Source organism: Nicotiana tabacum, chromosome 9 (genome assembly GCF_000715075.1).
Source record: "Nicotiana tabacum cultivar K326 chromosome 9, ASM71507v2, whole genome shotgun sequence".
In the NCBI taxonomy this organism is placed as follows: Eukaryota; Viridiplantae; Streptophyta; class Magnoliopsida; order Solanales; family Solanaceae; genus Nicotiana; species Nicotiana tabacum.
The window spans coordinates 39,846,369-39,871,729 of record NC_134088.1 but is presented as its reverse complement, the minus strand read 5'-3'; the positions used below and the strand labels follow the sequence as shown (position 1 = coordinate 39,871,729).

The 25,361-nt window shown below is 41.0% G+C and overlaps 1 protein-coding gene across 1 annotated transcript; it reads left to right on the top strand.

Moving 5' to 3' along the window:
• Positions 1-13,652: 13,652 nt before the first annotated feature.
• LOC107807896 (uncharacterized) lies at positions 13,653-23,780 on the top strand. Its single transcript, XM_016632350.2, has 16 exons — positions 13,653-13,947; positions 14,047-14,081; positions 14,173-14,284; positions 15,096-15,193; positions 16,118-16,214; positions 16,291-16,380; positions 16,472-16,534; positions 17,812-17,886; positions 17,963-18,028; positions 18,102-18,179; positions 20,090-20,200; positions 20,308-20,385; positions 20,508-20,627; positions 21,698-21,741; positions 22,068-22,125; positions 23,481-23,780. Exons 1-16 carry the CDS (start codon positions 13,915-13,917, stop codon positions 23,487-23,489), a joined length of 1,167 nt encoding a protein of 388 aa, XP_016487836.1. The 5' UTR covers positions 13,653-13,914; the 3' UTR covers positions 23,490-23,780.
• The last annotated feature ends 1,581 nt before the right edge of the window (positions 23,781-25,361 follow it).

Here is a 25,361-nt window from a genome sequence, read left to right as displayed (position 1 = left end):
ACCAATTAGGTGGAAGATAGGTGACGTAATGGTAATAGTTAATGACATTTTTTTAATATGATATTTTACGTCTGCCATTAATCAATTAAAGACCTTTAACGGAACATTTTAGAGACATTGTTTAACTACACTAAAGTCCATTCCATTATCACATATATAAGATTAAACAAAGTTTGGGTCTGCGCTCAGCATGAGCTATCTTTACTAGTATATTGTTGTATACACGTGAAATCGAGCTCATGATCCATTCTAACCTCCGACAAAATAAGCCAGGCTCGAGACATGACAACAAGGGACCGAAATCGAGCCAAAGTCTCACCAGGCCAGAACCCGGAAGCATGATGCCTGCCTTCGAGAATATCGAGGTCATGGTCCCGAAATTGGTTCTAATCTTTATCGACTTCGAAGGACATTATCAGACAATCCAGCATAGCCAACAAAAAGCGAAAATATCCGTAATCGGACGAATATTACGGCGAGGATCTCGACACGTATTGGTGAGGAACCGGCAATCAGTGAATCAGAAGATTTTTTTATCTTTTATAGAGTTGTACCTAAAATAAGACTCCCCTACTATATAAAGGGGGTTTGATAATTCATGAAACACATTATAACACGCACTCAAAAGCAATATATTGTTATTTCCTTTGTCTTCAGCTCTTGTCCTTTTACGTGGATATAGGTCTTGGTAAGCTCGGTTCGAGAATGGCTATTTTACTAAAGCTGAAACAATCCAACTCGTGTGGTTTGAATTTATTTTGTCTTTGTTTATTCAATAGCAACTTAATTTATCGCTTTGTATCAAGCTAATCCGCATATCCTTAAAATCACTTATAAATTTAATTGTTATCCGACTTTGAGGATAAATAGTTTGGCGCCCACCGTGGGGCTAAGAATAATACTGGCAATTTGATACGAATTCTAGTAACACACCCTATTTTACACCTGTTCTTTGAAGTGTCTTTGATTTCAGGTAAAAAATTAGAATGTCAAACCCCCAGTCTGCCCCTCTAAATATGGATGCGGACTCCAACCACCTTGGCGAGAACAACAATGTAGCACCCGGTAACGAGGTGCCCCCGGTCGCGGACCCTATCGATGCCAGTCCGCATGTGGCCATCAACACAAATTTGCCTACCAATCCCAAGAACAGTGTGTGCAGGGAAGTCCAATCGATTTCCCAGAATATGCACATCGGTGAAAATGATGGGATCAATTTACGGGTGATCTTCGAAATGTTACAGGCTCAATAGGCAGCGATAGCCCAGTTGCAGAACCAAAGCCGAGCGCCGAGCAGGGTTGAGCCCGAGCCATCCCGAGAAGTCACCCGGAGAAATGAATCGATCACGGAGAGGGCGAATGAAAATAAATCGGGGACTAACCCCGAGATCATAAAAATGCTCGAGGAATTGACAAAACGGATAGAATCGGGGGAGAAGAAAATCGAAACCAATGACAAAAAGATGAAAACCTACAATTCCAGGGTCGACTAAATCCCAGGAGCACCTCCGATATTGAAGGACTTGGATTCCAAGTAGTTTGTTAAAAAACCTTTTCCTCCGAGCGCAGTGCCGAAGCCAATCCCAAAGAAGTTCCGCATGCCCGAGATTCCTAAGTACAACGGAATGACCGACCCAAATGTGCATGTGACTTCCTATACATGTGCCATCAAAGTGAACGACTTGGAGGATGACGACATCGAGTCTATCCTGCTGAAAAAGTTCCAGTTCGCATGTGGCCATCAACACAAATTTGCCCTACCGATCCCAAGAACAGCATGCGCAGGGAAGTCCGATCGATTGCCCAGAATACGCACAACAGTGAAAATGATGGGATCAATTTGCGAGTGATCTTCGAAATGTTATAGGCTCAACATGCAGCGATAGCCCAATTGCAGAACCAAAGCCGAGCGCCGAGGAGGGTTGAACCCATGCCATCCCGGGAAGTCACCCACAAAAATGAATCGATCACGGAGAGGCCGAATGAAAATGAATCGGGGACTAACCCCGATATCATAAAAATGCTCGAGGAATTGACAAAACGGATAGAATCAGGGGAGAAGAAAATCGAAACAAATGACAAAAAGGTGAAAACCTACAATTCTAGGGTCGACTAAATCCCAGGAGCACCTCCAATATTGAAGGGCCTGGATTCCAAGAAGTTTGTTAAAAAACCTTTTCCTCCGAGCGCAGTGTCGAAGTCGATCCCAAAGAAGCTCCACATGCCCGAGATTCCTAAGTACAACGGAACGACTGACCCAAATATGCATGTGACTTCCTACACATGCGCAATCAAAGGGAACCACTTGGAGTATGATGAGATCGAGTATGTCCTGCTGAAAAAGTTCCGGTTCGCATGTGGCCATCAACACAAATTTGGCCTACCGATCCCAAGAACAGCGTGCGCAGGGAAGTCCGATCGATTGCCCAGAATACACACAATGGTGAAAACGATGAGATCAATTTGGGGGTGATCTTCGAAATGTTACAGGCTCAACATACAGCGATAGCTCAACATGCAGCGATAGCTCAGTTGCAGAACCAAAGCCGAGCACCGAGCAGGGTTGAGCCCGTGCCATCCCGGGAAGTCACCCACAAAAATGAATCGATCACGGAGAGGCCGAATGAAAATGAATCGGGGACTAATCCTAAGATCATACAAATGCTCAAGGAATTGACAAAACGGATAGAATCAGGGGAGAAGAAAATCGAAACAAATGACAAAAAGGTGGAAACCTACAATTCCAGGGTCGACTAAATCCCAGGAGCACCTCCGATATTGAAGGGCCTGGATTCCAAGAAGTTTGTTAAAAAACCTTTTCCTCCGAGTGCAGTGCCAAAGCCGATCCCAAAGAAGTTTCGCATGCCCGAGACTCCTAAGAACAATGGAACGAACGACCCAAATGTGCATGTGACTTCCTACACATGTGCCATCAAAGTGAACGACTTGGAGGATGACGAAATCGAGTCTGTCCTGCTGAAAAAGTTCCAGTTCGCATGTGGCCATCAACACAAATTTGCCCTACCGATCTCAAGAACAGCATGCGCAGGGAAGTTCGATCGATTGCCCAGAATACGCATAGCGGTGAAAATGATGGGATCAATTTGCAGGTGATATTCGAAATGTTACAGGCTCAACATGCAGCGATAGCCCAGTTGCAGAACCAAAGCCTAGCGCCGAGTAGGGTTGAGCCCGTGCCATCCCGGGAAGTCACCCACAGAAATGAATCGATCACAGAGAGGCCGAATGAAAATGAATCGGGGACTAACCCCGAGATCTTAAAAAACTCGAGGAATTGACAAAACGGATAGAATCGGGGGAGAAGAAAATCGAAACCAATGACAAAAAGGTGGAAACCTAAAATTCCAAGGTCGACTAAATCCTAGGAGCACCTCCGATATTAAAGGGCTTGAATTCCAAGAAGTTTGTTAAAAAACCTTTTCCTCCGAGCGCAGTGCCGAAGCCAATCCCAAAGAAGTTTCGCATGCCCGAGATTCCTAAGTACAACGGAACGACCGACCCAAATGTGCATGTGACTTCCTACACATGTGCCATCAAAGGGAACGACTTGGAGGATGACAAGATCGAGCATGTCCTGCTGAAAAAGTTCCAGTTTTCATGTGGCCATCAACACAAATTTGCCCTACCGATCCCAAGAACAGCATGCTCAGGGAAGTCCGATCGATTGCCCAGAATACGCACAACGGTAAAAACGATGGGATCAATTTGCGGGTGATCTTTGAAATGTTACAGGCTCAATATGCAGCGATAGCCCAATTGTAGAACCAAAGCCGAGCGCCGAGCAGGGTTGAGCGTGAGCCTGAGCCATCCCGGGAAGTCACCAGCAGAAATGAATCGCTCATGGAGAGGCTGACTGAAAATGAATCGGGGACTAACCCCGTGATCATAAGAATGCTCGAGGAATTGACAAAACGTATAGAATCGGGGGAGAAGAAAATCGAAATCAATGACAAAAATGTGGAGACCTACAATTCCAGGGTCGACTAAATCCCATGAGCACCTCCGATATTGAAGGGCCCGGATTCCAAGAAGTTTGTTAAAAAACCTTTTCCTCCGAGCGCAGTGCCGAAGCCGATCCCAAAGAAGTTTCGCATGCCGAGATTCCTAAGTACAATGGAACGACTGACCCAAATGAGCATGTGACTTCCTACACATGCGCCATCAAAGGGAATAACTTGGAAGATGACGAGATCGAGTCTGTCATGCTGAAAAAGTTCGGGGAAACTCTGTCCAAGGGAGATATGATATAGTATCAGAACCTACCTCCTAATTCTATTGACTCGTTTGCTACGCTTGCAGATTTCTTCGTGAAAGCACACGTCGAGGCTATCAAGGTCAAGACCAAGAAGTCACACCTTTTCAAAGTGATGCAGAGGGATAATGAAATGCTCAGGGAATTTGTGTCCCGGTTTCAAATTGAACGAACGGACTTACCTCCGGCCGCAGACGATTGGGCCGTTCAAGCCTTCACCCTAGGACTCAATGCTCTAAGCTCGTTGGCTTCACAATAGTTGAAACAAAATCTGGTGGAGTATCTAGCTGTCACTTGGGCCGATGTGCATAATCAGTATCAATCAAAAATCAGGGTCGAAGACGATCAACTAGGGGCCCCTTATGGGTCCGTTTATCCCGTCAGAGCAGTTGACAGAGTCAGGAGAGACGTTGATCATGAACTAAGAATGAACAGGGATTGATATCAGCCATACAATGGAGATCGAAGGGGTAGTGGATCTGGGTAAAACGCCGTAAAAAGTGGTAGAAGAAGATATCGAGGTCAAAACAACCGGGGACTCATGAGCAAAGATAGTTTCGACAGGCCCATCGGCCGAAGGAAGCGCCAAGGCTATCGGAGTACAACTTTAACCTCGATGCCGCCACCATTGTATCCTCCATTGGACGTATCAAAGACACCAAATTGCCTCGACCTCTATAGTCTGATCCAGCCCAAAAGGATCCTAACGTAATGTGCAAATATCATGGCATTCACGGTCATAGGACAGAAGATTGCCGATAATTAAGAGAGGAGGTAGCCCGTCTATTCAATAACGGGCATCTCCGAGAGTTCCTGAGCGATCGAGCCAAGAACCACTTTAGGAAAAGAGATTTTGGTAAACAAATCGAACAGGAGGAACCTCAGCATATCATTAACATGATCATCGGTAGGGTCGACATTCCCAGGGGCCGATGCTAAAGCGCACCAAAGTATCTATCACAAGGGAAAAATAGACTCGGGATTATGTGCCGAAGGGAACCTTGTCCTTCAACAACGAAGACGATGAGGGCATCGTGCAGCCCCACAATGATGCACTGGTAATATCAGTACTTATAAATAAATCTCGAGTTAAGCATGTGTTAATTGATCCAGGTAGCTCAGCCAACATTATCAGATCGAAGGTCGTGGAACAGCTCGGCCTACAAGATCAGATCGTGCCTGCGGTCCGAGTCCTAAATGGGTTCAACATGGCATGTGAGACCACTAAAGGGGAGATAACATTACTGGTGAACACCACTGAGACCGTTCAAGAAATAAAGTTCTATGTGACCGAATGGGACATGAGGTACAATGCTTTGTTCAGGAGACTATGGATTCACAACATGAGGGGAATACCCTCGATTCTGCACCAGGTGTTGAAGTTCCTGACGCCGTGAGGAATAAAAAATGTTTACAGAGAACAACCGGCCACAAAAGAGATGTTTGCAGTCGATGAGGTGGTCCCGATATCCACACTTTTGACACCTAAGGAGCTGGGTCCGGTCACCAAGGGAGAAACCAAATAGCAACTACTAACACTGACTCCGTCCCAACCGGAGAAACGGGAGATGGATAAGGACGACGACTATGGGGGTCTCAGGTCTTTCATAGCTCCTGATGATTTCGATGCTACCAAATCAACGGTCGAGGAACTGGAGCAAGTCGTATTGATCGAACACTTGCCTGATCGAAAGGTATACCTGGGCACGAGGTTGAATCCCGAGCTCAGAAAAAACTCAATCCCACCTTGATATGATAGGGATCCCACCGGAAATAACCACTCACAGGCTAAGCCTGGACACGAAGTTCCACCCGTTCAAGCAGCAGAGGAGACCCTAGTCCGAGGTCAAATATGCTTTCATCAATGACGAGGTATCTAAACTACTTAAAATAGTGTTCAACTGGGAGGTTAAATACCTGGACTGGTTAGCAAATGTAGTAGTAGTCTCCAAAAAGGGGAATAAATTAAGAATGTGTGTGGACTATAAAGACTTGAATAAAGCATATCCCAAGGACTCTTTCCCTTTACCTAACATCAATCGCATGATCGATGCAATGGCCGGCCACGAGATCCTCAGTTTTCTCGACGCTTATTCCGGGTACAACCAAATTCGGATGGACCCGGGTGATTAGGAAAAAATTTCCTTCATCACCAAGTACGACACCTACTGCTATAACGTGATGTCTTTCGGACTAAAAAAATGCCGGCACCACTTACCAACGCCTAGTAAATCGGATATTCGAAGAACAAATAGGAAAATCAATGGAGGTTTACATTGACGATATATTAGTTTAGTCCATGCGAGCAGAGGACCATTTGAAACATTTGCAGGAAACCTTTAGCATATTAAAGAAGTACAATATGAAGCTGAACCCGGAGAAATGTGCATTCGGAGTCGGGTCTGGTAAATTCATTAGATTTATGGTATCCAACAGGGGAATCGAGATCAACCCTGATAAGATCAAGGCCATCGAAGATATCACTGTTGTGGACAACGTGAAGGCCGTACAAAGGCTAACCGGACGCATAGCCGCCTTGGGACGATTTATTTCGAGGTCATCCGACAAGAGCCACAATTTCTTCTCACTATTGAAGAAAAAGAATAACTTCTCATGAACCCCGTAGTGCCAACGGGCCTTGGAGGAGCTCAAGCGATATCTATCGAGCACACCGCTGCTTCATACGCTAAAGACAGATGAACATCTATACCTGTACTTGGCAGTATCGAAGATAGCGATAAGTGTAGTATGGTCCAAAAAGAGAAAGGTACGCAATTTCCAATTTACTATGTTAGCAGGACTCTTGGCGAGGCCGAAACTACATACCCTCACCTAGAAAAGTTGGCGCTCGCTTTGCTAAGCGCCTCTAAAAATCTAAAACCATACTTTCAATATCACCCCATATGTGTCATCATCACTTACCTATTGAGGAATGTAATGCATAAACCCGAACTCTCTGGACGGTTGGCCAAATGGGCCGTAGAGATCAGTGGGTACGACATCAAATATCGGCTCTGGACTGCCATTAAGTCTAAAATTTTGGCAGACTTTGTGGCCGACTTTACACCGGACCTAATACCCGAGGTCGAAAGAGAGTTGTTGTTGAACTTGGGGGCTTCTGCGGGAATCTGGACCCTCTTTACGGATGGCGCCTCAAACGCAATGTATTGAAGCCACCAACAGGTAATGTAGTTAGACAATCTATCAGGACTGTAAAATTAACTAACAATGAGGTCGAGTATGAGGCCATAATTGCAGGTCTCGAACTAGCCAAAGGCTTGGGGGTAGAGGTGATCGAAGCTAAGTGTGACTCCCTCCTTGTGGTGAACTAAGTTAATGAGACATTCGAAGTCAGAGAGGAATGAATGCAAAGATACCTGGATAAACTGCATGTAACATTACATCGGTTCAAGGAGTGGACTCCACAGTATGTGCCTCAGGATCAAAACAGCGAGGCCGATGCCCTTGCTAACTTGGGATCGTCAGTCGATAACGATGAGTTCAACTCCGGGGCGGTCATGCAACTCATGAGATCGGTAGTGAAAGAAGGTCACGCCGAGATAAAATCAACAAGCCTAACTTGGGACTGGAGAAACAAATATATAGAATATCTGAAGATCGGAAAACTGCCTTCGGACCCTAAGGAATCGATGACCTTGCGTACAAAGGTGGCCTGGTTCAGAGTGTCCGAAGATGGTACATTGTACCGGAGAACGTTCGATGGCCCACTCACAGTATGTCTAGGACCCGGAGATACCGAGTATGTAGTGAGGAAAATCCACAAAGGCACCTGCGGAAATCATTCGGGCGCCGAATCATTAGTTCAGAAAATAATCAGAGCCGGCTACTATTGGATCGACATAAAAAAGGACGCGGAGTAGTTCGTACGAAAATGCGACGGATGTCAAAGGCATGCTTTGATGATTCATCACCCCGAGGAGCTGCTACATTCGGTCTTGTCGCCTTGGCCGTTCATGAAATGGGGGATAGACATTGTCGGCCCCCTTCTATGGGCACCCGGTAAGGCTCAATTTATAATGTTTATGACTGACTATTTTCTAAATGGGTAGAAGCCTAGGCGTTTGATAAAGTTAGGGAGAAGAATATCATTGATTTCATCTAGGATCACATAATATGTCAGTTCGGAATGCCGGCCGAGATCGTGTGTGACAATGGGAAGCAGTTCGTCGGTAACAAAGTAAGCAAGTTTCTCGAAGATCATAAGATCAAAAGAATCCTGTCAACATCCTATCACCCTAGTGGGAACGGGCAAGCGGAGTCCACGAACAAAACCATACTCCAAAACCTCAGAAAGAGATTGACCGACGCCAAAGGAAAATGGAAAGAAATCTTGCACGAAGTCCTATGGGCTTACTGTACGACCTCGAAGTCCAGTACCGGGGCCACCCCGTTCTCGTTGGTTTATGGCGTCAAAGCTCTAATACCGGTCAAATCGGAGAACCGAGTCTTAGGGTCCGATATGCAACTGAATAATCGAATAACGAGACTATGAATACGAGCCTAGACCATGAGGTTTCTCTATGATTGACCTCGAACACTGGGGGGCATCACCCTCGGATAATGATTTTGGCAAGGAAAGAAACTTTATGCTCGAATAGTCTAGGCTCAATCGATAGGATTTACTGTAAGGGCCAAACGGTCGAATGAACCATCCCCACATAGACTGTCCGAGTCCGAACACAAAGCTTGAACACATGTGTAACTTTGCATATTATGCACAAAATTGAAAGGAAGTTTCTACCTTGCGGATAAATATTTTTCCCCTTGAAAATTTTCCTTTCTTACATTTGATCCCCTAAAGACATCGAGCCCAAAGGATACCTCACTCAGGGATTACCGCCCAAGGCAGGTTCGGACAACCCGGGGGCACAAAGCTTATCTACCAGTGCCCGAACTTTAAAGGATACGGCCACCCTTATTCGAGGACGATTATTTCGGTTAAGCCCGGATGACTCGGGGTAACAAGCTCATTAGGTAACACCCGAACTAGAAAGGCTACGACCATCTTAAAATGGCTCGGAGACGTCCGAGACCTGTAACCAAAAAAAAAAAAACAAGGCCTTCAAAATTTCTAAACCGGTCCAAAAGGCTACCCTCGGCAAATTATAATCTAAAATATTCTAAGTACTTTGGGGAAAGCTTCCATTCATACCGAGCCCCCCCACGAGTCTTAAACAAAATAATATAGAGAGCAAGGCCTGTTCGAACCTCAGAACAAGACCTAATTATTACTTGTTAAGGCGTTCTTCACAATCATAAAGAAAGAAGTAAAAAGAAACAAGCTTAAAAACTATTGAAGGGAAAAAGAGCCTTATATATATATATATAAAGATCTTTAGAAAGGCCAAACGGTCTCGACAAAAAGGTACAAAAGTACAAAAACAAGGAAAAGACTACAAGGCATTTAAACGGTTTGGTCTCCATCGGAGCCCGCCTCATCACCGGGGCCATCAGAGTCTTCTCCGCCCCCGGATCCACCCGAACCCTCAGAGTTTTCTTCATCCCCGGGATACACCAACTTCTTGTCCTCGCCCTTGAGCCCCTTAACATTTTCGACCTCGACCGACAAATTAAAACCCCGACCATGAACTTCCTCGAGGGCCTCCCTTCGAGACTGTCACTTCACATACTCGACAATATCTTTCAGGCGGGCCTAGGCTGCCTCATCATCATCTTTATACTGGGCCACCATCTCGTCAGCATCGGCTTTGGTTACTTCAACCACCGACTTGGACGCCTTAAGCTCCTTAGCAAGGGTTTCTCGATCGGAAACAACCGAGCTTAGCTGAGATTGGAGCGCCTCAATCTTTTGGGACTGTGCCTCAGCCTTTTCCCTCGTCGCTCGAAGCTAGACCGCCACTAAGGTCAACTGCGCCTGGGCAGTCTCCTTTTTCGAGGCCAGGCAGTCCATCCTGCCTCTCCACTCTTCGGCCTCGACATTGAGTGCATCCATCTCGGCTCGGAGTTGGTCGATCCGATCAATCTTCTGTTGAACATGCGGGTTCCGACCATTAGACACCGTGTCTAGCTCATCATCACTAACTTCAAAATTTTTTACCTGTTCAACCAGGTCGGCGTGTTCTTTCCGAGCCGCTTCTAACTCAGTTCGAAGGCCCTTAGCCTCTCCTTCACGCTACTTGCTGAGAAGTTTTACGTGTCTCTCTTCTTAGTAAGATCTCTAACTTTGGCTTCGAGTTGGTTCTGCTTATCCCGATACCAGAGGAAAGTTTCATGGTGAAGCACCGAGGCCTACAAATACAAAGAAAAATATTAGGATTATCAATGAATTAGTTCAAGTATAAAAGGAGAAATTGAAATCATCGAGAGTTATCTAAAGTTACCCGGTTCAACACCTGTTGTGCTTCGTTGAACAGGCATGGCACGTCCACCTCATTCATTTTGGCTTGGTCTTCTTCGGTCACCAGGCACCGGAGGTAACTGGCCAACCCTACGAGGGCGGAAAGAACCCGGGCATCCTCCGGAACGGTAATGATAATAGATCGCTTCTGATCAGGATCTACACTCGGGGAAGGGAACCAATTGATCAGTTTTGGGCTTGAGTTAGGCCCGCCTGCCCTCGAGGTCGGACTCTTCCTCGGTACCTCTATGTCACCCAATCTGATGACGTCTTCCATGGCGGTGGAATCCAGGCCATTAAAAAAGCAGCGGAGGGGGTCGTCCGCTCCGTGGGCCCCCTTGTTGGGGCTCTCTTTTACCGTTTGGGCCTCGTTGTACATGGACTCAGTAAACGAGGGTGACTCGGTGATGTCTATCACACCGAGTGCCTCCTTCGGGGCACTGCCTGCATCCCGGAAAGCCTCGGCCCCGATCTCCTCATCGACTCCCTGGCTTGAGGTAGATCTGCCTCACGAATCTCTAGTTCGAAGGCCCCCTGATTTTCGAGCTGCGATGGATCGCGGGCCACTAGAACAAAAGGTTCTTCTTCTTCGAATTCGTCCCTCAGTCGATACAGCGAATCTGAAGTTGGTACTCGGGCGCTGGTGTTTTCTCTCGACTTGCGTACCAGCCTTCTCCTTATTTTCTTTTTCTCCGAGCTCAGGGAACTCGAAGCCCTCTTCCTCTTCTTCTCTTCGGCCTGTCTCGGAGTAGGGGACTCGGCAGGAAAGTCCTCACCACCGACTGGAGGCCTCAACTTGACATCCTTGGATAAACCTACAAAAAGAAGTAAAGGGAGTAAGGACTTAATGTTAAAAGGAGAATCCTAATACTACCTACTCGGGAAAGAAGTCTCACCATGGGAACGGGCCTCCCAACGGCCCTTCGAGAGTTTGCGCCATGAGCGCTTGAAGTAGGGCATCTGTGATACGATACCCTCGACCCACTCCTTGAGTCGAGGGACAACATTTGGGACCCGAGCGATGGCTGCACCACCATAAAGCACCGATAAGGAAACAAGAAGTAAGTTATACTTACGTGATGTATTCCACTTCTCGGGGAATGACCTGCACTCAGCTGGGATCAAGTCTGAAGTCCTCTCTCAGACAAAATAACCTTCCCAGCCCCGATACCGGTCCTCATCAATACTCGAGAATGGGGCTTTACTGACCCGATGCACAAGCTTTATCAGTCCACCCGGAAGATTCGGGGATTGTACAAGCGAAGAAGATGGTCGATGGTGAATGAGCACCCGTCGATTTTGTTCAAAAAAACCGAAGGAGGATCACAATCCTCCACGGTGAAGGATGAATCTGACCGAGGCATACCTCGTATCTCTTACAAAAATCTATAATGACCGGGTCCACGGGGCCCAGTGTAAAGGGATAAGTGTAAATACTTAAGTATCACTCGTCATATATGGCTTCATCAGGGTCGGGGACCACTATGTTTTTATCGGCCTGGTTGCCATCTTTTCAGACCGTAGGGAGGACCTTTTCGATAATCGAGCAGATGTATCTAGAGACCTCCTCACATCGGTCCTGTACGGAGGAGGGCTTTTCGACCTTGAAATCGATGTTGGCCGAGCATCCCCCAAGGATAAACATTTTCAAAGGAGGTTCAGGTACTGGTTCATCGACGACCGCGCGTAAAACGGTCTCCTCGGCCTCAGTAGCCGGCCGCGGAGTAGAATAAGCTTCTTTCTGGGAAACAGTTTTGGAAGTCTTTGCCATTTATTTAGAAGGAAAATCTGAAAAAGGCGAAGAAAGAAAGGAAGTTGAAGGATTAGACTTGCCGGCTTGAGATGAAGATGGGTAAAAATTCTTGCAAAGGACCCCGAATAATAAGGGTAAAAATGCTAAAGAGTTTGAAATCTTAAAGGTACGAGGGTAGAAGGTTTGGATGCAAAGTTAAAATGAACAAAGAAGGGGGTATTTATAGTAGTTCAGCGGCGTTTTGCATCCAGGGACGACCGACATGCCATTGACATGCATTTAATGCCATTATGACTTGACTGACGAGACATTTCAGTTGTTTTGTCGTTTCTGTCACGATGTATTGAAGTAAGAATTGGAAGCTCATGTTGTTTCTCGTCGTTTACTCTTCAAAAAATGAGGGGACTATCTGTATACGGGTGAAATCGAGCTCATGGTTCATCCTAGCCTCCGACAAAATAAGCCAGGCTCGAGACATGGCAACAAGGGACCAAAATCGAGCCAAAGTCCCACAGGACAAGAATCCGGGGACATGACGTCTGCCTTCGAGAATATCGAGGCCATGGTCCCGGAATCGATCCTAACCTCGATCGACTTCGAAGGACATTGTCAAACAATCCAGCATAGCCAAAAGGCCGAAATATCCGTAACCGGCCGAATATTATGGCGGGGATCTCGACACGTATTGATGAGGAACCGACAATCATTGAATCAAAAGATTTTTTTACCTTTTATAGAGTTGTACCTAAAATAGGAATCCCCTACTATATAAATGGGGTCTGGTAATTCATGAAATACATTGTAACACGCACTCAAAAGTAATATATTGTTATTTCCTTTGTCTTCAACTCTTGTCCTTTTGCGTGGATACCTGTCTTAGTGAGCTCGGTTGGAGAGTGGCTATTTCACTAAGGCTGGAACTATCCAACTCGTATGATTTGAATTTATTTTGTCTTTGTTTATTCAATAGCAATTTAATTTATCGTTTTGTATCAAGTTAATTCGCGTATCCTTAAAACCACTTACAAATTTAATTGTTATCCGATTTTGAGGGTAAACAATTGTAATCATTTTGAATTAATAATAATTATAAATATTTTAAAGAATTCAAACTAAGGGAGTTAAGTGTAATATCACAAATCACATAGGACGTAAGTGTTATAAAACAAATAAGAAGGGAGGTCTTTGAAATTACCCCTTAAATTTTCCCATTTAAGTAAAGTGAAAGAGAGAAATTGTTTTCAGTTGGAAAATTCTGAAACCCAAAAAAAAAAAAAGAATAAGGAGGCACATACTTCCCCAATTTCGAGTGTGTGGAGTGCCACTACTGTGAACGAAGAGGGATAGTGGGATACTGAGGAAAAAGTGAAACAAAAATGAGAATGAGTTAATGACAACAAAAGCGAATACTCCTGCACTTTTAATAGTCAATTTGAAATTTGGCCAACATTCAGATCTATCCCCTTTGGAGTTTTCTGAAGATAGCCATTTCTAAAATCCCTCACGAACATGTCTCCTACAGACAATGATTTCGATCTCAGAGTATTTTAATCCCCCATTTCCTTTCTCTCTCATTCTATTTTGTGTTTGTAAGTTCAACGCACTCTTAACTATATTTCTTACTCTATAATTTTTCTGCAGCGCACATCTACTCCTCCTAGCGGCATGGGAATCAGGTAATAGACAAGACCAATTCTTCTTTCTAAAACACACATTTAGGGTTTTGATTTGTAAAATGTAGTGATTTGTGATTTTGTACATTTGCAGTGAGTATAATTTTGCAGATATAAACAATTTGGAGCACTGTGCTAAGTATCTCAACCAAACTCTGGTCACCTTTGGATTCCCTGCTTCCCTCGATCTCTTTGCGCATGACCCTGTACGACCATTTCTTAGTTCTTCTTTTATTCTTATTTTTTCCGTTAATTTTGTTGTTCTCGTTGTATTTTAGGGAAAATTTACAGTTTGCCTATGGAGAGCACCAGGGTAGGGGTTGGGGATGGGTGGTTATGCTAGGGCTTACTGAAAATGCTAGCCATTACTTGATTAACCATGCTGTTAGGGTTAGGGTTTGGACACATTGAAGGCAAAATTCAATTGAGATAGTGAAGTTGACTGCTTGGTGGGTAGAGTTACCCGGTATCTGTATTAGTGGGAGCTAGCAGGTACCGGATGCAGACAAGCTGGCCCGGACACCACCGTCATTAAAAAAAAAAGATAGTAGTAAAGTTGACTGATCAAACTATGATAGTGAAAAACTGAATATTGCAACTGATAAAACTAAAGAGATTTTCAGCTTCAAAATATTCATTTTACTGTGGTACTGTTTTTTAAGCAACGGTAGTGAGTGGATGCAGGTACTAATAACTCAATCCTAAATTATTCAATTGATCTAACACCACTTGATATCATCCAAATTTCAATTTGTGTATTATGATAGTTCTAGTGGGAAAAAATTGTTATTTGGAAAAAAGATCACATTTGAATAGTTTCCCATTCATAATATTGACCAATGAAAGTTTGGGTGGAACTTGTTGTCAGTCAAAACAACTCACTCTAAGGAAACGAGTGCTTTGCGAGATAATGTTATTGATATTAGTGGAATGATGCTGAACATTGTGAGATGTATAGATAAGGATCAACTGTGTTTTCTGTATATGTTTAATACTGACTGATTTCTCATTTGGTAGGTTTCTATAGCAAGGACTTGCAATTGTGTATATGCACTATTGCAGCAAAGGCAGAGGGATATTGAATTCAGAGAGTCTGCAAATGAGCAGAGACAACGGTATTCTAGACTTTTGAAGTAGTTCTTTTGGAATTGGTGAAGATTGAATGTGTGGTCACAAACTTTGTTATTTTTTCATAGGTTTTCTTTGATTTTCTCTCTTATAAATTATAGTTCGAATGGAAGGACGAAAGCCATTTAAGAGATTGATATTAGTTTTAAAGTAGTTTGCAGTTCTTGGTGTAAGTGTTTTTAGATGTTACTTGCAATACTGAGCTGGAAACTATTAAGTTATGACTTGCTTTAAAATCTGTTTGGTTTTTTCTTGTAACATCTCAGAAACGTTGATTTATAGGTTTCTGACTTCTTTTGTTATTTCCAACCTTTTATATTATCTCAGTAAAAAGGCGTTGGTGTCCTTTACGAATCTTTGTTCCCTCAAATCAAATCTTTTGTTGTTCGAATGCAACTCTTCTTGATTCCAGCATGTATTGCTTTTGTTCTACGAAAAAAGTCGAAGTTACTTCTTTCCTTTTCTCAGCCTTAGATATAATCGTTGAGCTCTTAAGTAGAACATTTTGACTGTTGAATGGACTTCTCATAGTGAATTAGGGGAGTTTAAAATGATCAATTCAATTGGTGGACATATAAGCAAAGCTGATAAGGACCCAAATACTTCCTATTATTAGGAAGACCTTAAATTACAAAGACACACTAACATTTTCTCATGGTGTACCTTGTAAGTACCATTTAATTTGGATTATCTTGAATACAAGAAGAATAAAGTTCCAAATCCTAGTCCTTAACTATTGTGGTAATTATTCTACTAGTCCTCAAGAATTACACTTCTTACACATATATATTAATTTTGAGCACCCTTAGCGAAATTCCAAGATCCGCCACTGTGGGTGGGTTCCGTCTACCATGATGTTTTTCAATGTGAGCAAGATGTCCAATAATTGTTATGTTTTCTTCTATCTAAAGGCTGTTATCAGACATATCAAGATTAGAGGCCAAAGTGGAGAGGCTGGAATCTCAAATACAAGCCAAAGATAGAGAGATAGCTACAATTACTAGAGAGGTGTGAAAGTCTACCTTTTCTTAAACTAAGGAGTCTAGATGTACACTTGGCTGACTTTATAGAAAAATATGTTTAGGAAGCTAAAGCTACAGCAGCTCTGAAGGCACAAATTGACAAATTGCAGAAGGAAAGAGATGAGTTTCAGAGGATGGTTCTTGGTAATCAGGTTGGCTACTATATTTATTTATACTGCTTGTAGCGATGTACTGTTTCTCGCAACTGGTCTCATCTATGCTGAATTTTTATTTTTGAAATAGCAAGTCAGAACTCAGCAGATATATGAAATGAAGAAAAAGGAAAAGGAGTATATAAAGTTGCAAGTAAGTCTCTTCATCTTTGTTTTCTTTCAATTATATGTATAGCTATATTACGGGTATTTCCAACTTATTAAGTATGGCCAAATACATAAGTAGCCCCTTAAACTTGTCCGTCTGTTTCATTTGGACACCTAAACTAAATTTTGTTCCTATTGAACACCTAAACTCAACTCTAAGTGTGCCTATTAAACACGTTTGGCACAATTTCAAAAACAGCTTAAGAGCGTGTTGTCAAACTCCTCCTACGTGGCAAAATAGACGAATCGGTATGTGACACGTGGAAAAAAAAGAAAAATATTTTTTCCCCAAAATCTCCCCTCCGCCCCTTCCCCCTTTCGTCTCCTTCTTACCCCGTCCCCTGGTCTTCTTCTTCTGATCCTTATCAGTTATCACTTTTACCATATTGAGTTACGTAATAAAATTTTTGATGAGATGACTCCAAATTACAGTGATAAGATATTGCATAATGGAAATTTTGTGGAGATTTCTTCGGTGTATTCTTTCTTGTTCTCATAACTTCTCTCTTCTGTTCCTTTCTTCTATTTTTCTTTGTCTTCCATTTTCATATCGAAAGTTATTTTCTAAATTTTGATCGGATAACAAAAGTAGAGCAAAAGAAAGAAAATTGGTTCATATCAGTTCTTCAAGTATTATGTGAACTAGGTATAATATTTATCTGAAAGTAGTACCGCTATCTTTCATCTCTATTGAGTTCCCAACTCTAATGTGGTGTGACAGCGTTGAATGTTGGGGTTTCTATATTACCAGAGATTAAAGAAATCACTGGACAGTGACAGTTGTTCAAAAGTTGCAATTAAGATAAGTGACTGATATTCCGGCGTGGCAAATGTTTTTTAAGCTTAACTGTTAAGGATTTGACACCAACAAATAGAAAAACAGAAAGAAGGAGATGATGAATGAAAGAGTGTTTTCTGTTCTGTTTTTGTGGCGCTAAACTCGTTCCTTTCTTTCACTACTAGGGAAGAGGAAGGGTGGCGGATGGTGGTGAAAGGTGGTGGCAGGGAAAGAGAGTGAGGAAGGAGAACAAAATATTTTGTTAAAAAATATTGGCCTGATGCGCTCAAAATGAGTGTTGTACACACTCTGCCATGTCAGCAAGACATGTATAATTGGCACAGTTTGACTAGAGTTCAGGGGTTCAATAGGAACAAAGCATAGTTTAAGTGTCTAAATGAAAAATTCGGACAAGTTTAAGGGGCCACCTATGTATTTGGCCTATTAAATATTAATGTTTTATGGATGTGTTGTGCTATTTCCAGGAGAGGCTAAATCAAGTGTTGATGGAGAAAAAGAAGGAATCCAGATCGGGCATGGAGATAATGAATTTACTTCAGGTAGCATTCATTTTTAGCAGTTCATTTACCCATGGTTATTCCGAAATTTAGCAGTTTTGTTCATATGTTTCTATAGAAAGAAGGGCGTCAACGTGGGACATGGAATGGGAAGAAGGCTGACAATGACTTCTACAAGAAGATTGTAAGTGGTCGATGGACTTGGTTAAACTCTTCCAGCTTCTCCAGGCTAAACTTATAATTGTGTCTATTCACAGGTGGATGCTTATGAAGCAAAAAATCAAGAACTAGCTTCTGAAAATGCCGATTTGAGGGCATTATTGCGATCAATGCAGGTACAATCAATAGCCATAGCAATGATTCAGTGTTTACATTTACTACAACAACAACAACAACAACAAACCTAGTGGAATCCTACAAGTGGGGTCTGGGGAGGGTAGTGTGTACGCAGACCTTACCCCTACCCTGAGAAGGTAGAGAGGTTGTTTCCGATAGACCCTCGACTCAAGAAAGATGATCAGTGTTTGCATTTAGCATCTCTTTTGAGTAATTAAAGCCACTCGAACAATTTCTTTAGAAAAGTTTTCGAAATAAGTCTTTACAGAGTAAAGTTTGTTTGTTAAGTGAGGGAAGAAGATTTTTCAGGTCAACAAGTGCCCCTAGGCACTTCTTCAGCCAAAAAAGAATTTTAAAAGTTTCTTGGAAAAGCTCTCAGCGGACCACCTTTTTCTAAATTACTCTTCTTAAACTTTTTAAGTAATCTCTCTTTGGAATGCCTCCTAAATATCTCAAAGTATAGACAGAAAATATTAGGAAAGTCTAGCCTCCTTTAGTTTTGGAGATTGTTCATATAGCACACTCCAACTAGTAATTATTTAAGCATCTTCCTCTTTCTGCATGTTGTGCTCATCCTTTATGAGGTAAAGTTAAATCCAAAACATACATGTGCTCTTCTTAGTCAGTTTGCCCAGGCGTCCATACGTGGAATATAATCAGTACTTCAGTAGGCATATAACCTCAAGAGTTGTTGAGGGAATAAGTGTAGGTCAGCATGATCTTTCTGTTAAGACTTTTTTTATTGTGTTGTGTTAAATGACCAAATTTTGATAAAACATGGAAATTTGGAGTAGTAGAAGACGGATACAACAATTGCCTAAAGAAACATGGAGGGAAAGATGCTTTTGGAGCCCCTTTGGATAACTTTTAGAAAAAGATTTTGGAGAAAGTGTTCGTGCAAAGAGAAAACCTGTTTGGATAATCGTAGTTTCTTGAAGATCTGCGTGTCTTGTTAGTGAAAGAACTTTTATTTGAAACACCCTAAAATCACGTTCTTTAAAAACAGTTTTTTCAAACGGAGTGGTGAATTGGTCATCTAATCTGCTCGTGTTTTTTTCTTAGAACCTCGCAGTATTGTTATCACGGGACCAACTATTTAGATAAATCACCATGCTTTGAGCTTCTACCAGTTTTAGTATAATGCGTGACTATATGTAGCCTTTGCCAAGCAAGGATTTCAAGATTTCAATGTCATAGCTAAATGTACGCCTGTCTTCCTTTAGCTTTTGCTCGGTATATTTGGTTAGAACTGAATGCTCTGAAATTTGAGAACAACCTCTTTTTGACAGTTTTATCTTATGTCAATGGGTTCTGGTACTTCTTTCTTTTTTCTTAATTATTGTTGGATATATTTGCTGTAGCTCATCCAAGAGAAAAATAAGCAGATCAATATTTTTTTGTAAGTGCTGTTTTAATGAGTGCCTGTGACATTATAGTGTCTGTGGAAGTTGTTTTCGTACTTACTGTTTGTTTACTTAAAATATGGGTTCATTTTCCTTCAGATTCTTCTTATGTTACTCCTAGTTTATTATTTCTGTCAATTTTTGGGGAAAATAGAACAAAAAAGAAGGGAAACTCTACAAGCATGGCAGTACAGAAGAAATCTGTTTGTCACACAACCTTGTATATTGATCTACGGATGAACTATACACATTCTGTTCACTTGTTATACATACTTTTGAAGCAATGCTTTAATTGGAATGTGACTGACCTTCCTATTCACTATAGGCTGCCATGTCCACGAGTGAGTTATGAAATGCCACAAGTGGGTCTTTTAGGCAGTCAGCTCCAATTAATTCACTGTCTTGTGTATTGATCAGTGGCTGATCATACTAATATTCTTCATGTGTGATACCTGCTTTTGAAGCAATGCTTTTATCGAGAATGTGACTGACCTTCCTATTGGTAGGGTGACATGCGTGAGTTCTTAAATGCCCCAAATGGTTCTTCTAGGCAGTCAGCAACAAGCAATGACAGGCTAGACGCAGATCACTTGCAGTCCGCGTTAGGTGGCAGAACGGTATGTGGCTAATCTTTTTAAGAGACTAATCAGATGGGTTATTTCTCATAGGATGTCATGCCTGGTTAATGACATGAGGTAAGAGCCAAGAGTTTGTAATCCTTCAGGATGTTTTTGATCTGCCTCTCCACATGGCTAGGGATCAAATTGAGGAAAGTCTGCGAAACAAGATGGCTTCTATCAAGGTAAAGTAGGTGATTATGCATAGAGGTATTTTGCTTCGTGTTCCTATCTTTGTTTATATGACAAAGATCAAGTGTTGCATGTACCTGCAATAATCACTGTATATCTTTGTTGAATTTTGAAGGAGCGAATGGGTCAACTACAAGATGCACAAAAGGGCGCAGAAGTTTCCTCAGAAGTAACAGAGAGAGAGCTTGAGCTAGAAGCTCAGCTTGTTGAGGCCAGGAGCATAATCCAAGAGCAGGTACTCTTTTTATACCATTAGAGGGTAGGAATTCAACGAGAATTTGGAAACTGTACATTACCGCTTGTTGCATGATTAGAACAGGTAGCACTTGCAAACTTTTTGTTGTGCCATCACCTAATCGAATCTTCTGATGTCAGTAAGAGCCAAGCTATATGCAATATTGTATTGAGGTGCTTTTTAATTATATTAATGTAGTATGACTGATGTTTATGCTCTTATTACCAACCTAGCAGTCTTAAAATTACTAATGGTGCTGAAATTTCATTATTAAATAAACAATGGACCTGGCGCTGGATTACCAGTGATCTGGCTATATAAATGGTGCTTTTATATGCTAGCCTAACTTAAAAATATTGAGATGGAAATTTTTTCTCTGCGTGTTGCTTTTTTGGATAGAACTTTTAACGGCAAACCCGAATTGAGTTCAAGAAATGGTGGATTTAGGTCTCAGTTGCCTTTATTTATTTACTTTCTTACCTATTAAAAACGGTTTATTTACTTTCTTGAAAGCCCTTTACTTTTGCTTTTCTTTTCGTTAAGCAACATAATTTTCTGTCGTCACAACAACTTTAATTCTGTTGAACGCCATTTTTGAATTTCATTCAACTCTATCTTTGAAATCTTCAATGTAGTTATTTTTTAGGCTTAGTGGAAGCCTGAGGTGATAATAAAAGAGAAACAATAGGAAGTAAAATTGGAAAAAGGAGAATTCATCTGTGGCATGGCCTACGATCGTTAGGTCATCCAAATTTAGCATGCAACCACATGATATACTTAGTGCACAATTGGTCAAATTGTTGTCTGTGATGGAATACTGAACAGTTAACTTTGAAGTCTTATACCCTGGATTAAGTTGTAAAAAGATGCAAAAATAAAAATAAAATTTGGAAACAAATGCTTCAAAGGATTTTGTTAAATTTCTGAAAATTGTTCGACTACTGCTATGACAATCAAATTTATTTCTTTAAATTTGAGCATCTTCGCAACTGAACTTTTGTATGCTCTTGTCCGTTTTATTTGACAAATCTTGCTGAACTTTGGAACAAAATTTGACACTTAATTTGCAGGCATCGATTATGTCCAAACATCTTACCAAGTCTGAGAAGCCAAGGTACTCCATATTGGGGCAGATCTTCCCTCCCTGCACTCAAAAATAGGGAATAGGGGAAACAGAGGAATACACTCTCCATTTCTCTGCACAATACCAAGAGCCATGCACATGTCACTTATAAAAAAAAAAAATACAAATAAAAACTAAAAAAGGAAAAAGAAAAAGCCAAGAGCTCATGCACATATCCTCTTCATAACAAAATAAAAAAGGGAAGAGCTCATGCACATATCCTACAATGTATAAGGAGGGGGGGGGGGGCACAAGCGGATGGGATGGAATAGCTAATGTTTGAACCTTTCATCTCATGTGCATCTGTAAAATTGCAGGCGATTGAGTGGCCATATGAATTCTGAAAGGGACCTACTCATTTCGTCCCCAACTGAGGTATCAACGGTGAAATTTTGCTTTAGCTTCACATGTCAATGACTGTTTTAGCTATTGCAATCGATGCTAATTGTGTTTGTATTTGTGAATTGCTGTCTTTAAACTGAACAAGGTTATGGACTTATGGTCACAATGAAACTAGAGACTAAAATAGAGTCATATATATGTGTGTGTGAGAGAGAGATTGTACGAATGCACATAAGAATTTGGATGTATGGTATTGGAATTTGGTTTGTTTATTTGACCTTGTTAGCATGTAATACTAGGAAGGATTTTGGGGCATGTGACATCTCATGGAGTCATTTTGATCCCAAAGAAAATTGGCAATGAAAGGCCATTGCCAATCCAGGACTTCCTGGGTGCAGTTAGTGGTAAGAACATAAAGTCTTGATGCAACTTTGTGGTTCATTTGGATTGTGGAGGTTTGGTTGGGATTTAGGACTCTTCAAATCAAGGCTGCTAAGTTGTTGTGGATATGTGTATAAATCACATAGAAGTGAGGTAGAAAAAGAAAGAACAAAGTAAACACCTTAAAAGCTATACTGTGTTTTAGGATCCTCACCTAGAAAAGTTGTAGTTCGGTTTTGTAAGGAAAATAAGCATGTGATTTTATAGTGTTATAAAGTTAGGATTTAATTGAGGATAACTAGTAAAGAAGGGAAACTCATAAGGACATTCTGCCTGAGGACGTGCTACTTTTTAAAAATCATATGTGACCATATAAGTGAATATGTGAAAAGTTTAGGGGAGGGAAGAAAATGCTGGAAACATTGTACAATCGTACAAAACAGCCTGTGATCTTCTGTGATCAATTAATAACCCTAAGCTGTGATTCACAGAGAGTATCTCTGGGAATAAACTCTGTGAGTGTCTATTCGATGGTACGTGTTTTATTTCTACTGCAAGAAATTTAGTGCAAAGGAGTCGAATCTCGATACACTCACAATTATGCGTTGGATTTAGATCCCCCTAAATGGAGTTTCTTCCATTACCTCTCTAAATAAGTGAAGTAATCTTTGATTAAACTAATGGCTCAACATTTGCACCTCTACCTTCAACTAATCAAATCATGGGACTGCAGAGTATGCATTAGTGATATGTTAGATAGCTCGTTTTGTTGTCTGATAATAGCTGAATTACCAAGCTCTGCAATAGTCTGCTAATCAATGGGGAGTATGTTACATGCTTGTTTGCCATTTCCGAAGTAAGCTTATCTGTTAAACCATTGTCTTCCTTACAATTTTGGTTTCCTGTGTTGAAAATGATGTGAAGATGATGGATTATGTTGAAGGATTGCCTACTTTGCAATTTTAGTTAGTAGTAACTGACTGTTTGTTCTTTTCTTTTGTTTACAGGGGCTGTGAATTTTCCAACTTTAGATGAGCTTTACTCTGCATGTGACCTTAATCCTTCTTAATGTTGATAATAGGAGAAATATTTGGGTGATGCTAATGAACTGCTATCGCCTAGGCAGGTAAATGTATGTCTACTTCATGATCATTATGTTGGATACTTTGATGGAGCAGTAGGATAATGTCATTTGTAGTTGGCAATTCGTCCGTGTAACGTGATATAGATGATAATATTCTTTTTGTTTCCGGATGCTAATTCAGCCTAGCTTATTAATATATGACGCCCCAATCTCTGAGAGTAAATGTCTTAATCTCTCCGGAATTTTGTCTTCATAATCAGTTTCACATCTGCACTTCATTCTCCTAAGTTTCAGCTTATTATTTATCACTTCTATAAAAAAAATATTTTCCTGAATAAGCTCTTCAAATTAATAATGTTTCTCGTTGATATCTTAACATTTAGGGTTTTAAAATAGAAACTTTAAAGTTATGCTCACTGAGTGTGCCACTCTCTTGTTGTAAGAATTTTATTTCTTGAAAAGCATTACTGTTTAAAGATGGTGTGAGTAGCTTCCTCTTAAGACATCATTAAGTTCATGAATTTGTAATCTAAAAGTATTATTTAGAGCAAAAAGATCAATTAACTTCTTTAAACTGTGAGCAAAATGTTGATTTACAATGATATCTAATAGGACTAACACTTTTTGGCTAGTGCAGAGCTATTTGTGACTGCAAAACTACGGCTACAAACTTTACTGTTGCTGAAAGAAAAAAAACTGTGATTATTCAAATCTATTGAACCAATGCCAAAATCCATCTTTGATATATCAGAAAATGTTGAAGAGTTTTTTTAATCTGTTGGATTGACACATGAAATATAGTCTAAATACATAAGGGTGAAATGCAACAATAGCCACTTTTAAGCACGCTATTTAAAATATATCCATAATTTACAATGTATTTAAAGATTAGCCAATTCACCCAAACTTCAATACTAAGTATCTTGAATTTGAAAATTCAGAACTTAGAGTCGTGTTTAGAATTTGAAAATTCAGGACTAAGTGTCCTGAAATTTTGAACTGTTAATTTGAAATTTAGGACCAAGTGTTCTGAATTTCTAAACTACTAATTTAAAATTCCGAACATAAGATTCGAATTCTAGACACAATTTTTGAACTTTAGGATACGATATCCTGAAGTTTGAACTTTGAGGTTTAAACTCTAGGAAGTCGTGTCCTGAAGTTTAAACGAAATTGGCTAATCTTTAAATACATTATAAACTGTAAATATATTTTAAACAACATACTTACAAGTGACTACATTATATCATTTCCACAATACCTCATGGTCTTATTAATTTGCGGATGGGTGCAATATTTTGTGTGGGGGGGGGGGGGTGGTGAAGGCGGACTCGGGAACGTTTAACAAGCAATTGAATGAAGAGGAATTAATTTGGGACTTGGACAGAAATGCCCTCGTGGCAGAAAATAATCACACCTCGCTGTTCCTTAAATACATAATTATTGTCGCTTCCCTCAAAGCTATGAAGGCGAAGGCGAATTCAAGCAAAATCTAGTGCTACTTTCTATAGTTTATTTTCGATAGGAAAGGGACAAATATGACTCTTTTTCTTTTGGAATATGAATCTTAGTGAATAAAGATACATCGGAATTTGTGCAAAGTAAAAAGAGAATGAGAGTTTGGATTTATTAACAAATATCAAGCTTCTTAACTTTTTTTTTACACTACGTGTCAATATGATGTTTATGTTATAAATATATTATATTATGAATGTTCATTTAGTACCCCGCTGTAAATAAACTTCCTGAAGAATCTTATCTATATGAGACTCCGCCGTAAATATGTTTATCTATTTAGTACTTT